Below are 16,751 nucleotides of genomic sequence, written 5' to 3'. Positions count from 1 at the left end.
TCTATCATAGCTGCCGACCCTCTCTAACAATATAAATACGTTAATATTTCCAAATACCAATTGTTATTGGTCCTCCGCACACTCTTGCTTCTGTTCTTGCTTCGCCGCTTGCTTCCTTTTTTTTTTTTTTTTTTTGCAGCCAGCACGCCTTTCATTCGTTCAATCGTATTTATTGAGCCCTTACTATGTGCAGAGCACTGTCCTACGCGCTTAGATTGTATAATTCGGCAACAGATAGAGACCATCCCTGCCCAGCAATGGGCTCACAGGCATAGGAGAATAATAATAATAGTAATGGCATTTAATAGTGGCATTTGTTAAGTGCAAAGCACTGTTCTAAGCCCTGGGCAGGATACAGGGTGATCAGGTTGTCCCACGTGGGGCTCACAGTCTTAATCCCCACTTTACAGATGAGGGAGCTGAGGCCCAGGGAAGTGAAGTGACTTGCCCCGAGGCACACAGCTGACAAGAGGCTGAGTTGGGATTTGAACCCATGACCTCTGACCCCCCAGCCCATGCTCTTGCCACCGAGCCACGTTGCTTCTCTGAGAACCCTTGCCATCCCATACTTTCCACCTGGCCAGGTATTTTTCACCGAAATCTAATTAATGTCAACTCTGGGGGTTAGTGGCCGGTCTTATCCTGTTGGGGAAAGTGCAGGGCCTCAACCTGGAAGCCAGGCTTGCCAGGCTGACGGTGTGGAGGCAGAATCAATCAAACAATCGTATTGAGCGCTTATTCTTTCATTCAATGGTATTATTGGGCGCTTACCGTGTGCACGAGCTTAGTGGGCAAAGCATTCATTCAATTCCCATTTATTCACTTAATTGTATTTATTGAGCACTTACCATGCCAAAAGACTGTGAGCAGGTTGTGGGCAGGGAATGTGTCTGATGTACAGAAGCAGCATGGCTCAGTGGAAAGAGCCCGAGCTTGGGAGTCAGAGGTCATGGGTTTGAATCTCGGCTCTGCCACTTGTCAGCAGTGTGACTGTGGGCAAGTCACCTAACTTCTTGGTGCCTCAGTTACCTCATCTGTCAAATGGGGATTAACTGTGAGCCTCACGTGGGACAACCTGATTACCCTGTATCTACCCCAGTGCGTAGAACAGTGCTCTGCACATAGTAAGTGCTTAACAAATATTATTATTATTAATATAGTACTCCCCCAAGCGCTTAGCACAGTGTTTTGCACCCAGTAAGCGCTCAATAAATATGGTTAATAATAATAAAGCACCGTACTGAGTGGTTGGGAGATCCACTCTAGCAATAAGCAGATACATTCCCTGCTTACAGTCTAGAGGGGGAGGCAGACATTAATATAAATAAAATAATAAATAATGTAAATAAACAAATTATAGAGTGCTGTCATAAGCTCCTGGGAGAGTACAGTCCAACAGAATTAGCAGCCATGTTCCCTGCCCATAATGAGTTTAGAGTCTAGAAGAATCAATCATTCAGTTATAGTGATTGAGCATGTATGCGTGCAGAACACTGTACTCCACGCTGGGGAGAGCACAATATGACAGACATTTACTCTGTTCACAGTAAGTTTACAATCTAGAGGGGGAAACTTGACAGTAATATAAATAATAATAATAATTATGGTATTTAAGTGCTTACTGTGTGCCAAGCACTGTTCTAAGCACTTATTAAACATAAATAAGTGACGACTGTGTACCAAGTCCCGTGGGGCTAAGAGTCCTGGCAGTTCCATTTGTGGCAGGCTAGTGCTTACAATGTTCCAAGCACTGTTCTAAGCACTTATGATAAATATGTACCAAGTCCTGTGGAGCTAAGAGTCCTGGCAGTTCCATTTTGGCAGGCTAAAGGCACAGGAATAGGGCTGGGCAAAATAGTTTTCCATTGTTTAAATTGTATATTATAAATTGTATTAATGCCTGTCTCCCCCCTCTAAACTGTAAGCTTGTTATGGGCGGGGAATGTGTTTGCTAATTCTGTTGTATCGTACGCTCCCGAGCCCTTAGACCAGCGCTCTGCACATAATAAGTGCTCAATAAGTACCCTTGATTGATATAAAGGGGCCCCTGTCGATCGTTTCCTTCTTTTTGGTTCCCCTAGTCTGTCCATCCTCTCCTAAAATAAAAGTGACAGTTCCTGAGGTCCAGGGCAGCGGCAGTTTAGACCAGGGCTCCCTTGTCTATGGGAATGCAATGTCACTCAGATCCGCTGGTCAGCTCGGAATGCCCCCTCTACGGTGTGGAGTGCAATGTGTTTTGACAGATTTTATTCATGCATTCATTCAATCGTATTTATTGAGCGCTTACCATATGCACAGTGCTGTACTAAGCGCTTGGGAGAGTACAATACAACAATAAATAGATACATTCCTTGCCCACAACGAGCTTGTAGTCTAGAGGGAGACATTAGTACCACTAAATAAATGACAGATATATACCCAAGTGCTGTGGGGCTGGGAGGGGGGAAAAACAAAGGGAGCAGGTCAGGTTGATGCAGAAGGGAGTGGGAGAAGAGAAAATGAGGGGTTTAGCCTGGTTAGGCCTCTTGGAGGAGGTGCACCCCACAGAAAGGCTTTTGCAAGAAGTTGTGGGGGGAATAATTGTCTGTCAGATTTGAGGAGGGAGGGCGTTCCAGGCCCGAGGCGGGATGTGGGCAAGGGGACGGCGGCGAGATAGAGGCACAGGGAGAAGGTTGGTATTAGAGGAGCGAAGTGAGTGCCCTGAGTTGTAGTAGGAGAGTCTCGTCTTCCATGCTGTCAAGTCGTTTCCGCCCCATAGCGACACCACGGACGCATCTGTCCCAGAAGGCCCCGCTCTCCATCTGCCATCGTTCTGGTAGTGGATCCAGAGAGTTTTCTGGCTAAAAATATGGAAGTGGTGTACCACTGCCATCTTCCGCACAGTAAACTCGAGTCTCCGCCCTTGACTCTCTCCCTTGCTAGTGCTGCCCAGAATGGGTGGGTTTGGCTTGTAGCAGATTGCCTTCCACTCGCTAGCTGCTGCCCTAGCTAGGAATGGATTGGGTAGGCCTCTGCTTGACTCTCCCTCTCGTAGCCGAGACTGGTAGAGGACTGGAAACTCTCCAGGTGCAACCCTGAGAGGGTAACCCTGGAGAAGCAGCGTGGCTCAGCGGAAAGAGCCTGGGCTTGGGAGTCAGAGGTCATGAGTTCGACTCCCGGCTCTGCCACTTGTCAGCTGTGTGACTGTGGGCGAGTCACTTAACTTCTCTGGGCCTCAGTTCCCTCATCTGTAAAATGGGGGATTAAAAGTGTGTGAGCCCCATGAGGGACAACCTGATTACCCTGTATCTCCCCCAGCGCTTAGAACAGTGCTCGGCACCTAGTAAGCGCTTTACAAATACCAACATTATTATTATTAAGTAGAAGAGTAGCGAGTAGCGAACTTATTTGCTGATGTGGGCCCAGTACCGGACAACCTTCTGGCACCTGCCAGCTCAGACTATTAGTATTTAATTGGCTGTCATGTCCAGGAAATACATGCCTGAAGGCTGGAAAGTGAACTGTATCGTTTGGAAGGTAAAGTAATAATAATAATGACGATATTTGTTAAGTGCTTACTATATGCCAAGCACTGTTCTAAGCACTGGGGCAGATACAAAGTAATCAGGTTATCCCACATGGGGCTCACAGTCTTCATCCCCATTTTACAGATGAGGTAACGGAGGCACAGAGAAATTAAGTGACTTACTCAAAGTCACATAGGTGACAAGCGGCAGAGACAGGATTAGAACCCACGACCTCTGACTCCCAGGCCCGGGCTCTTTCCCCTAAGCCACGCTGTAGGAGGAATTGCTTTTTGGGGTAATTAGGGAGAACTAGTGGGTTGACTTCTGACAGGATGATACTTTCAATGATTCCATGGCATTCTACATAATAATTATTGTAAAATGTTTCTTCTAACCAAGATCTTTAGATTTACATCCCGTTACCTCGTGAGGGAAAGACAAATTATTAGGCCCTTTTTATAACTCACAGATGGCTAGTTTACCCACCTGCCAAAGTAGACCTTAACAACAAAATATCTACAAGCAGGTAAAATTAATGAGTCATGAAATGGCTAGTTTAGGACATATAGTCTTCCGGTTTATGATTGATGATGCAATTTGAAAGACTGGGCCTGAACATTTAGAGGGACATTTTATATTTCCATCACAGCCCATTCACTATGGCTACTTATTTTACAAGCAAATTAGAGTCACGTAAAGACATTTAACTAGGCAAAGTCCTCCATCCCTAACTCTGCACACAGTGAGCACTCAATAAGTACCACTGATTGATGGAACTATGGAGATTGGATAATGTATATGCATTTGACACTATTAGGTTAACTTGCCTACTCTATGTATGTAGTAATGTGCCATATTATCTTGATTCATCGGTGCAGTCGTAGTGCACAAATTGGGGTCATTGCAAACGTCCCAGATACTTGAGAACTTTGGCAAAGTATAGAACATAATAATAATAATGGTATTTAAGTGCTCACTATGTGCCGAGCACTGTTCTAAGCGCTGAGGTAGATACAAGGTCATCAGGTTGTCCCATGTGAGGCTTACAGTCTTCATCCCCATTTTACAAAGGAGGTAACTGAGGCCCAGAGAAGTTAAGTGGCTTGCCCCAGGTCACACAGCAGACAAGTGGTGGAGCCGGGATTAGGGCATCATATAGTTATCCTTCATATTAGAAGACATCGCTGGTGGTGAAATTCACCCATGAGTGACTGAAAAGGCCACTGAGGGACCCACAATCCCAGTTGCGTTGTGGGCACGTTGGGTTGGGCTGTGTCCCACGTTGTGTTGTCATGTTTGCAGAACCTGGCTCTTGTTTTTGCTTTTGCCATTTGCCTCTCCTTACAAAGGTTTTGCTCAAAATGACCCATTCCTTTCTTGATTGCAACATGCCATCCTCGTCTGTTCTTGGTAGCTGACTCCCAGTTTTTCACTGGGAGGCAGCATTGTCTGAGGCTTTGTCCCCGTCGTGTCCTTAAAATGCTTCCCCTGCCCTCAAAGCTTTCTTTCCCAATTTCAGCTCACCATGGAGTGGTTGTTTAGGGATCACGCTGTCATCCATTTTCCTTCCAAGTCCCACCCAGCATAGCTATGTTGAGGCGAGCCTAGCTTCGATGCTAAGAAACTGATGTCATTTCAGTACTGAATTGTTTGTGATCCTGCCTTCCCACTGATGTCAAATATAGACTACAAGTGATGCCGATGGAACTGCTTGTGGGCGGGAAGTATGTGTGTGTGTTTTGTTTTATCGATTCTCCCGAGGGCTCGGTACAGTGCTCTGCCCGCAGTTAGCGCTCAATAAATACAACTGAAAGAACAAGTGAACCGCTAAGAGAACAGGGTGTGGAGTGAAAGGGAAGTTCAGAGCACGCAGCTCCATACCGCTCACAGCTCCCAACTCCTCACCATTGGCTTTAGAGTACTCAGTCACCTCACTCCTCCTACCTCACCTCGCTACTCTCCTCCTACAACCCAGCCCGCACGCTTCGCTCCTCTAACGCCAACCTTTGCACCGTACCTCGACCTCGTTTGTCTCGCCGCTAACCTCTCGCCCCTGTCCTGCCTCTGGCCTGGAACGCCCTCCCTTCCTCATATCTGACAGACAATGACTCTCCCCCACCTTCCGAGTCTTATTGAAGGGACATCTCCTCCAAGAGGTCTTCCCTGTCTTAGCCCTCCTTTCCTCTCCTCCCTCTCCTTTCTGCATCGCCCTGCCTCGCTCCCTTTATTCATCCCCCATCCCAGCCCTACAGCACTTTTGTCCATATATGTAATTTATTTAAAGTCTGTCTTCCACGTGTAGACGGAAAGCTCGTTGTGGGCAGGGGACATGTCCGTTGTTAAACCATCCTCTCCCAAGCACTTAGTACGGTGCTCTGCATTAAGTAAGCGCTCAAAAAATACGATCGACTGACAGCTGCCGGGAAAGTTAGGCAGCACTAGAGCTCTGTACGTCTTCAGCTTGGCCTGGGTACCATGTGGCCACCACATTCTGTTGACATTTTCCAAAGGATGTGTGGCCTTTTTGATTTGGTTTTCTACTTCTTCGTCTGTGGTTGGTCAGAGTGCTGCACAGGTAACAGAATTCAGTGACAGAATGTAGCTCTGTATTGCCTATATAACTTCCAGATTTTATGACTTCCCTGGTGCAAGTTGATACGTCACTTGGAATTTGTTTAAATTAATCGTCAGCCTGCAATTCCTGACTGATTTAGGGAAATAGTGTACAGTCACATCAATCAACTGTATTTATCGAACATTCATTATATGAGGCGCAGTGTACTAAGCAATTAAAGGAAGCAGACATGATCTCTGCTCTCAAGGATCTGGCAGGGGAGATGGACAATAAAATAAATTAGGAGAAGCGGCCGAATATACTCCCATTTATACATGTGTGCTGTGGGGACTTGAGAGGTAGGGTGAGGTGAGTACCTCAATGCTTAGAATGTTGGGCTCAGTTTCAAATTAAAAATACAGACATTCATTTGATCATGTCTTTAACATATTTTAATCATGTCCGTCCCTCCTCCCCAAATTCCTTTGCATATTGCATTAGCCACACATTCAGTATGATGATGATAATAACTGTGGTATTTGTTAAGCGCTTACAAGGTGTCAGGCACTGTACTAAGCGCTGGAGTAGATACAAGGTAATCAAGTTGGACACAGTCCCTATTCCACAAAGGACACCCTGCCTTTATCCCCATTTTCTAGATGAGGGAACTGAAGCACAGAGAAATTAAGTGACTTGACCAAGGTCACACAGCAGGCACGTAGTAGAGCTGGGATTAGAACCCAGGTCCTTCTGACTCCCAGGCCCAGGCTCTATCCAGTAAGCCACGCTGCTTCTCAAGTAACCTTCTGATCAGTTTAATACAAACTGAAGCAGCACGGTCTAATGGAAGAGCATGGGCCTTGGGAGATGCAGGATCTGGGTTCTAACCCCAGGGCTACCACTTGTTTGCTGTGTGACCTTGGACAAGTCACTTAATTTGTTGGTAATTCCATTACCTCCGATGGAAAATGGGGATTAATCCTACTCCCTCCAGCGCTTAGAACAGTGCTTGGCACATAGTAAGCGCTTAACAAATACCAACATTATTATTACTTAGATTGTAAGCCCCGTATGAGACCGGGGCTGTGTCCAGCCTGAATATTTTGTGCCTGTGTATTTAAAACAGTGCTTGGCACATAGTAAGCACCTAACACATACCATTATTAGCATTAGCAGTAGTATGAATAATATCTGTGGACATTTTTAAGTGCTTACTACATGTCAAGTGCTGGGGAAGAGATACAAGATAATTAGATCACTGTCCCTGACCCATATTGGAGATCAGAGTCTAAAAGGGAGAGAGACCAGGGGTTTAATTTCCATTTTACAGCTGAGGAAACTGAGGCATAAAGAAGTCAAGTGACTTGCCCAGGGCCACCCAGCAGGCAAGTGACAGGGCTGTGATTAGAACCCAGCGTGGCTTAGTGGAAAGAGCCTGGGCTTGGGAGACAGAGGTTGAGGGTTCTAATGCCCGCTCCGCCACTTGTCGGCTTTGTGACTTCGGGCAAGTCCGCTTAACTTCACTGTGCCTTAGTTACCTCATCTGTAAAATGGTGATTAAGATTCTGAGCCCACGTGGGACATCCTGATGACTTTTTACCTACCACAGTGCTTGGCACCTAGTAAGCGCTTAACAAATACCATCATTATAATTATTCTTAGTCGTGAAAGCTACTGGTCATTTTGAGAAGTCACATGAATTTTTTATGCAAAATCAAAAAGTTGGGAAATTATGCCACCCTGTAAAAGACTCTATATAAAGCTATTAAATGAGCTTTAGCATGAAAAGCCATACAGTCATATTTATTGAGCACTTACTGTGTGCAGAGCATTGTGCTGAGCACTTGGGAGATTACGATAGAACAATAAACAGCACAGTCCATGCCCACAACAGGCTTACAGTTTAGAGGGGGAGACAGTCATTAATATAAATGATTATTATCTAACTATAATATAAAATATTAATATAAAGGGGGGTATATGCTCCCTTTCAGTTCTCCATTCAGCAGCCACTTAGATATCCCGGTGCCCTCCACTCTGCTCACAGGTTTCACCCAGCAGAGATGTGCAGGCTGTGAAAACACTGAATCCTGCCTTCTCAGTCATAGGCCACTAACCCCTATCATAAAAACACCATGTGTTCCAGTGTGGAAGTGGAAGCCCCAAACCCTCTGATGTTTCGGCTGCACTTTTTATGTAAAAGTTCCATCCGTGAAGAACTACGGAGGGAATTAGCCCTGGCTTCTACTGCTACCTCTGACTCTGGGTGACCTTTGGATGCCTTGCTTTCTTCACTCTTCCAATGGAAATAGTTTCCTACCTCTAGAGCCACTCTTATCTACCGGGCATTTTCCCCTTCAACCTTGTCTTAACATTTGTCTCCATTGTTATTTTCTCCCCAACTCTTTCTCTGGCCAGCTTTTGCTTCTAAAGGCTCTTGCAGCTATCCAGCTGGCCAATTCAAAGATGACTAACCTTCCAGTTTTGAATCCTTTGGCCAACCCCATTCCTGCACTGTTTGGCTTTTGACTATAGGGTCTCAGGACTGGAAGGGAGTGTTTGAGACCCCCCCCCCAAGCCATTTGTTTAGTTTTGTTCTCACCAGGAGAGCCTTTCCAGCTCCCCCCCTCTTCGGCCCTCCCCCAACTCCAGCTCTAGAGTTTGACCTCCCCAGAGATGGTCCAGAGGACCTGGAGGAGGTTGCTAATCTGGCACTCCTTGGGGGACGTTCAGGGAGATCTCTTAGCCCATCTCTTCCCTCTTCAGACTCCCTGTCCCTAAAAGAGGATGGGATGTTGTCATAATATACATTCATTCAGTCGTATTTATTGAGTGCTTACTCTGTCCAGAGCACTGTACTAAGCTCTTGGAATGGACAGTTCGGCAACAGATAGAGACGATCCCTGCCCAAAGACGGGCTCACAGTCTAATTGTAATAATGGTCTCTTAAGTGCTTACAATGTATCAGGCACAGTACTAAGCCTTGGCTACTCAGTCTAGTCCCAGTTTAGTGTCCTTGTGGGGAATAACAGGGTTGGACTCACTAAGTAGAGGAGTAGGATGAAATGAAGATCACTCAGTGGTATTTATTGAGTGCTTCCTATGTGCCCATGGGGGAGTTTGACATTTAGCAGACACATTGCCTGCACACAAGGAGTTTCCAGCGTAGAGATGGTATTGACAGATTCATTCATTCATTCAGTCATATTGGTTAAGTGCTTGCTGTGTGCAGAACTCTGTGCTAAGTGCTTGGGGAAGCATGGTGGCTTCGTGAAAAGAGCCCGGGCTTGCGAGTCAGAGGTCGTGGGGTTCAATTCCGCTTCTGCCACTCGTCAGCTGTGTAACTTGGGGCAAGTCACTTCTCTGGGCCTCAGTTCCTTTATCTGTAAAAAAAAAAAAAAAAGGAGATGAAGACCGTGAGCCCCACGTGGGGCAACCTGATGACCTTGTTTCTCCCCCAGTGCTTAGAAGAGTGCTTGGCACACAGTAAAAGCTTAACTTCTTTTTGTTTTGCTCTCTTTTGCTGTGCTGTCTGTCTCCCCCGTTTAGACCGTGAGCCCGTCATTGGGCAGGGATGGTCTCTCTCTGTTGCCCCATTGTCCATTCCAAGCGCTTAGTCAAGTGCTCTGCACAGAGTAAGCGCTCAATAAATACGATTGAAGAAATTAATGAGTAAATGAACAAGTACCGTCATTACTATTGCCGGGAAAGTACAATAGAGCAATAAAAGGTGATGATAGAGCAGTAAAGGGGGACAATCCCTGCCCACCGACCAGCTCACAGTCTGGGGGGGGGCGGAGGGAGAGGCAGACGTCAATAGAAATCAGCGGGCACCGGTATAAATAAATGAATAAATCTGTAAGGTGACAGATACTGTAGGTGGGTGCCGTGGGGCGGGGGGAGGAGAGCCAAAGGAGCAGGTGGAGGGGAAGGGGAGGAGGAAGAAGAAGAGAGGAGGGGAAGTGGGACTTGAGTCTGGGAAGGCCCCTGGGAGGAGGTGCGCCTTCCCCCCCCCCCCTCCTCCGGGGCCTGGGTCCGGTCCTGGTCCCCCCCGGGGTTTGGGCATCGGCGGTGGGGAGCCCCCCGGGAGGGGGGAGCGTCGGCCGGTCCCCTCCCCCGCCCCCCGCCCCCTGCCCCCTGCCCCATCCCGCGGCTCCCTTTAAACATGGCGATGTGGGCGGCGGGGGGAGGCGGGCCCGGCCCGGGGGACCCCGACATCCCGCCCGCCTCCGGACCCTGACCCCGGGTCCCCCGGACCCTCCGGACCCCCCTGACCCCCCGCCCCCCAGGCAGGAAGATGTCCAAGCCCCGCGCCGCGGAGCCGCCGGACAACGGACCGGCACCCACCGACCCACACCCGCAACCCCACCCGCAACCGGACCCCGCCCCGCACACGGACACGGACACGGACACCGCCCCGGACACGGGCCCGGCCCCGCCGCCGGCGCCGGCCTCCTCCTCCTCCTCCTCCTCCTCGTCGTCGTCGTCCTCCTCCTCCTCCTCGTCCTCCGGGCCCGGGCCGGAGCCGGAGCGTCCACCGGCCGACAGGACGGGCCCGGCGCGGCCCAGGAACAACGGGGTGAGCGGAGCCGACCCCGAACCGGACCCCCGGGCCCCTACCCCGCCCCCGGGCCCCCCCACCCCGCCCCCGGACCCCACCGGGCCCCCGGGCGGGGGGAGGGTCGCCGCGCGGGCCGGCCAAGCGACGGGCCTCGGGTCGCTGGGGTCCCCCGCGGGCGGAGGGGACCAGGCCCCGGAGACCCCGGACCCCCGACCCCCTCCGGCCGGGCCCAGGGCCGGGCCGGCCTCCCCCGGGGGCTCGCCCGCAGCCCCACCCACCCTGTGGCCGACCCCGCTTGCCTACCCTGCCCGCCCCCGGCCTCTCCTGTCCTGTCCTCTCCAGTCCTGCCCCCTGCTCTGTCCTCCCCTGTCCTGTCCTGTCCTTGCCTGCCCCCTGCCCTGTCCTGTCCCCTCCCCTGTCCTGCCCCCTGCTCTGTCCTGTCCCCTGTCCTGCCCTCTGCCCTGTCCTGTCCTGCCCCCTGCTCTATCCTGTCCTGTCCCCTGCCCTGCCCTGCCCTGCCCTGTCCCATCCCCTCCCCGACCATCGTCCCCCCAGACCTGCCCACTAGGCCCTCCTAAACAAGAGTCATTCCCAACCATGACCTCTGTCAACCGCTTACCCCGTGCCAGGCACCATACTAAGCGCCCGGGTGGGTACAAGCAAATGGGGTTGGACCCCCCCTCCGTCCCCACCCCACATGGAGCCCACATTCTCAACCCCCATTTTACAGATGAGGGAACAGAGGCACAGAGAAGTGAAGCAGCTTGCTCAAGGTCACCCAGCAGACACGTGGCAGAGGCAGGGTTAGAACCCATGACCTTCTGACACCCCCCCCCCCCCGGCCCAGCTCTAGCCCCAGACCACAGACCCCTTACCCCCCCACCAGGGTTCACCTACCCCTGCCCCAGACCCCGAGGACGAGCCCTGCCGCTTCATCTCGTGGCCCACGGAGCCTGGTTGGGAGCCACCCTCCTGCTCTCTGTTGGAACCAACCCTCCGCGGGTGGCAACTTTCTATCCCTTCACTTCCCTGTCGCCATTGCCCACCTGGGAAGGTGTCTGTACAACCCAGTTGGGATTATACTGCTCCCGTCAAACTCGTTTTCATTGTTCTGTTTGGTTACCCTTGGTGCCTACTCATTCCCGCCTGATTCTATTCAGTCGAGTGGCCTATAGGGATTGCCTCTTTTTCCAATAATAATAATTATTTTAATTAGAGTGGTATTTCTAGGGCTTACCATGTGCCAAGCACTGACCTAAGATGCTGGGATAGCTACAAGTTAATGAGGTTAGACGGAGTCCCTGTGCCATATGGGGTTCACATACATTCATTCAATAGTATTTATTGAGCGCTTACTATGTGCAGAGCACTGTACTAAGCGCTTGGAATTTACAAATTGGCAACAGATAGAGACAGTCCATGCCCTTTGACGGGCTTACAGTCTAATCGGGGGAGACAATTTAATCCCCATTTTGCAGATGAGGTAACTGAGGCCCAGAGAAGTGAAGTGACTTGCCCAAGATAATAATGATGGTATTTGTTAAGCACTTACTCTGTGCCAAAGACTGTTCTAAACTCTGGGGTGGTGGGGGAGAATTAGATGCTAATCAGTTTGTCCTGCGTGGGGCTTACAATTTTCATCCCCATTTTACAGATGAGGGAACTGAGAGGCCCAGAGAAGTGAAGTGACTTGCTCAAGATCACACAGCAGATCAGTGGCGGAGGCGGGATTAGAACCCGTGATCTTTTGACTCCCAGGACTGCGCTGTATTCACTAAGTCACGCTGCTACGCTGCTTCTCCAACAATTCATAGGGCATCATCCCCACCACTAGAGGAGAGCAGCTTTTTTTTTTTTTTGGATAGGGTGTTTATTAGGGGGGTTATGTGTAGCATATATCTTTAGAAAGATATGACTTCCCGTTAGGCAACGGATTGTGATCCAAGGAAATTCCGGTGTAATTTGTTATTTAAACTTTACTTATTCTGTTGTGAATAGTACTTTGACGTAATGATTCCTACTCCATGTTCCCCAAATTCTCCTCCTCTAGTCCCCTATCCTATCCCCCTCATTCTCAGATTTCTCATGTTTTTAAATTTAGTGTCTCTAAACTACTTTAGTTGGTTTGAACTGCAGCCCCTCTAGCTTTGTGCTGGCTCCTCTATGATCCATTAAGAGACCAACTCTTTGGTAAACTTGACGTGTTCATGTTGGTTTTATTTTTCAAGACCGGGCATCTAGACCACTTTACTAATTGTCTACTGTTTAAATGATATTTTTAAAAGTAGGTTCAAATCAGGGATCCAGATATTTTCAAGAAGTGTCCGATTTAGTACCACTATTACTGTGAGATTAAGAGAAGAAACCCATGTCATCGTACCCCAGTGGTATAGATTTTGGGGTACAAGTTTCTTGGTTTTGGTTGCCTTTTTTGGCATAATCCAGATGTCAGTCAACTTGAATCTAGATTTCCATAATCTATGCCTGAGCATGTTTGCATTTGACTTTTTTTTTTTTTTTTGAAATAAGGAAAATGTGTTTTCTGGCCAGTCAAAAATCTATTCCTATATGAGTTCCAGCAAGTCGCCTGGAGCTCGTCCACCACTTCAAGAGGAAAACTCAGTCACACATCATGAAATCAAATGCCCGGGGAAGGCATCAAATGAAATGTTTAAAAAAGAAGAAGGTAAGGTTGGGCCTGTTTTGTGGCAGATCGTATTGTATATAATTGAGAGCCTTTTCCCCACACGTTTTCCAATTCTGGGGTATTCCTATATTTTCACTTTCCAGATGAGGAAAGCGTGATGCACAAAGTGAATTGTCACAGTGCAGGCGTATTGATGGTGATTCTTCTGGGTGGCCCATCTTATCTGCATTTCCAAATTGTTTCATTTTAGGATAATGATGGCACCTTGGATTAATAAACTTCCTTTCTTTCAGTCTGTCCCATTTGCAAATTTGCTGGGTTTAAGGAAAGAGAATCTGTGGATGAGTCTTCAAACTCCAATATGGTGATGATTAGTCATACTCCCCTGTTCGTGTCGGTGCTTGGAAATGCAGAATGTACTTGGGGAATATCCTACACCATGAGGTTTTCTAGTGTTGGATTTGTATAGATATTTTGATGATCAAGATGCCACGGATGAATCTTATTCACTACCCTGGAATTAGACCCTTTTAATTAGTCGCGCTACAGGTAGCTAGGCAGACTTGGACAGTGGACTGGATAGTTTTGTTTTTTGAGTCCTCTTGCTCCCTTCCTTGGAGGAAACTACTGTGGCTCTAAAAAAGCCCGGGATGTCCACCTTATCAAGGTGAAAAGCTGCTGCCTCAGTCTGTCACTCTAACGTATTTTTTCATGACTTTTCGGTTTAAAAAAAGAAGACCGAATCTTCGTTACAGTGAAGCTGTCTTATGAAATGGCAGACACGTCGTAAAAAGTTTGTTTCTGAGTAAGTTGGCATCTTTCTCACTCTGTCTGTAGAGAAAAGAAATCTCAGTAGTACCTTAGAGGGACCTGTGAAATTAGAAGAACAGAAAGAAAAAGAAACGAAAGGTGCTTCTCAAGAGTCGTTACATAATCAAAAACTAGAAACTGCAGAGACGCTGAAAAATATGGTGCCGCCCTCCGGATCTGTTGTTGTAGTCAATGCCAAGCAAGCTCTGAAAAAGCCAGTCAAAGCTAATCAGGCATCAAGGAGAAAGTAAGTGACTCACACGATTTCTTCTTTAAAAGAGAATAGGAGTTTTATTTTCAGTAGCTTAGAGAACGGTCATAAAGTCCGATTGCTGTTTTTTTCCAGGTAAAAATCCAAGTCCTTAATGTTTAAGTGAAAGTCTCCCAGTAAATTAGAGAAGTTATTTCTCCTGCATTAAATCAGAACTGCAAATTTACCGTCCATTCTGTAACCCCTTTGGTGCTTTTTAGCCCAGGTGCACAGGAATATTTTACAGTCCCTTAACATGGACCAGTCTGGGGACACATCTCCGTAGTTGGCCCCCTGAATATCCAGAAGGGTACTTATCATGTTTGAGTGAGGACCCAGCTAACCCGGATTTTAAATCCAATGGTACATTTGCTTTGTGTTAAGACCAGGGCACCTCTAAGGAATGACTTTAGAATGACTCCTCCCTGTTGACAAGGAATTGTATCATTTATTCAGTCGTATTTATGGAGCGCTTACTGGGTGCAGAGCATGGTACCAAGTGCTTGGGAGAGTACAGTATAACAGTAAACAGCCTCATTCCCTGCCCACAATGAGCCACCTCCACCTTGCTGAATTGAGATTTTCTCCTGGAACTGTAGAGTTCATTCATCTTACGTGGAATAGGTATTTTACGTTCTTGGTAACCCTTACTGAAGAAAAATGCAGGAAATAAATCATTTGCAACTGTGAGAAGGGGCTAAGTGAGGATATTGAGCCAGCTAAAGCGAAAAGCTGAGCCTTTCAAATCACCGTGTTGAAACCTACAAACTTCCCCTTAGTAGGAGAAACAGGGGGTCTGCACAAATCCCTGAGAATTCTGCCATCGAATGAGCCTCTCTCTTTAAAAAATAAATAAATAAAATCTACTCTTTCTCTTTCCCCTAGAGTGCAAGGGAAAACGCAACAGAACCGCAAAGTTACAGATTATTATCCTGTTAGAAGAAGCTCCAGGAAAAGTAAAGCAGAGTTGCAGGTAATACAGGGGTTATTTTATTCACATTGCCTTGACACCCAGGGTTGCTAGATGCAAATGTGAACGGGGAGCCATTACTGATGAGAACAGGGCAGTTATTACTTTAAATGTCTCAGTCCCACTTGTGGGATTATTCCACTGGTATGTTCAGAAATATAAAATAACTGGGAGGCTCACAACAAAGTAGTTCGTGATAAGCCTGGAGAGAGTGAGTCTAATCTCAGTATAAATATCAATTCCGCTTTTAAAGTTTTTACTTTTGTCAGTCACTGAACTTGATCGTGATCTTCATCAGAAGCATTTACTAAAGGGCCCACAGTTGGGGGGGAATGCCACTGGAAACCCTTGCTGGGTCATTAACCGCCCAGCCCAGAGAACAGTAAGAAAAAGATTGGATCATGAATGAAGGCATTTTGCTGTCCATCTTCGCCTTGTAGGGTGTAATACTGAAGAACCCTAACCCTTTATTTTTCTTCCCATGCCTAGTCTGAAGAAAAGAAGAAAATAGATGAATTGATTGAAAGTGGAAAGGAAGAAGGAATGAAGGTATCAATCAGGGGTGTTTATTGAACGCTTACTGTTTGCGGAGCACATACTACAATGCAAGAGAATAAGCAGGCACTTTCCCTGCCCTTAAGGAGTGGAAGGACCCTTTAGGCTTACAACAGTGTTGGAGTTGGTTGGAGACTGTTAATGGTCCTTGTCCGGTAGACTGTTAGTGACAACAAGCCTTGACTTTGCTCTCGAATGTGGAGTAGAATCCTCTTTGAGATGTTTTCCGTGAAACCGGATACTAAAAGCTTCTTAATTAGGGTGTATTGGGCCCAAAAGAGAAACATGAAGATGGGACCTAGACGTTTCACTTGTTATCACGTGGAGATTTTCCTCTTCCTGACCCATCTCTCTCTTTTCTTTTTCCTCACCCCTCTGTAATTAGATTGATTTCATTGATGGCAAAGGCAGGGGGGTAATCGCCACAAAACAATTCGCTCGAGGAGAATTTGTGGTGGAATATCACGGGGATCTCATAGAGATCACTGACGCCAAGAAACGAGAGGCTCTGTACGCTCAAGACCCATCCACAGGCTGCTATATGTACTATTTCCAGTACCTGAGCAAAACCTTTTGGTAAGCATTCTAATCGGAATGGATCAATCGATCAAATTAATTGAGCGCTGACCGTGTGCTGAGCAGTCAATCCGTCTTATTTTTTGAGCGCTTTCTGTGTGCCGAGCAATGTACTAAGCGCTTGGGACAGTACAGTATAACAACAGACACGTTCCCCGCCCACAACGAGCTTACAGTCTAGACGGGGAGACAGACATTAATATAAGTAAATTACAGAAATGTCCATGGGTGTTGTGGGGCAGGGAGAGGGGTTGAATGAAGGGAGAGAGTCAGAGCCACACAGAAGGAAGTTGAAGAAAAGGAAAAGGGGGCTTAGGGAAGG

General features: G+C 47.6%; 1 protein-coding gene and 1 non-coding gene across 3 annotated transcripts in view; one reads left to right on the top strand and one right to left on the bottom strand.

Moving 5' to 3' along the window:
* Positions 1-2,946: 2,946 nt before the first annotated feature.
* Positions 2,947-3,084, bottom strand: LOC114809608. The gene has a single exon (XR_003757384.1). It is a non-coding gene; the product is annotated as a small nucleolar RNA SNORA7 (small nucleolar RNA).
* Positions 3,085-10,554: 7,470 nt separating this feature from the next.
* KMT5A (lysine methyltransferase 5A) overlaps positions 10,555-16,751 on the top strand; it is an 8,772-nt gene continuing 2,575 nt past the window's right edge. Inside the window, exons 1-6 of one of the 2 annotated variants that reach the window (XM_029050791.2) lie at positions 10,555-10,639; positions 13,151-13,302; positions 14,104-14,325; positions 15,214-15,301; positions 15,788-15,847; positions 16,239-16,429. In XM_029050791.2, coding sequence (XP_028906624.1) covers positions 13,190-13,302; positions 14,104-14,325; positions 15,214-15,301; positions 15,788-15,847; positions 16,239-16,429 — 674 coding nt within the window. In that variant the 5' untranslated portion in view covers positions 10,555-10,639; positions 13,151-13,189. Of the gene's footprint in view, positions 10,640-13,150; positions 13,308-14,103; positions 14,326-15,213; positions 15,302-15,787; positions 15,848-16,238; positions 16,430-16,751 lie in introns of both variants that reach the window. The other variant, XM_029050782.2, reaches the window with a different exon arrangement.

This window comes from Ornithorhynchus anatinus, chromosome 2 (genome assembly GCF_004115215.2).
Source record: "Ornithorhynchus anatinus isolate Pmale09 chromosome 2, mOrnAna1.pri.v4, whole genome shotgun sequence".
NCBI classification, from domain to species: domain Eukaryota; kingdom Metazoa; phylum Chordata; class Mammalia; order Monotremata; family Ornithorhynchidae; genus Ornithorhynchus; species Ornithorhynchus anatinus.
This window is presented reverse-complemented; position numbering and strand designations above follow the sequence as displayed.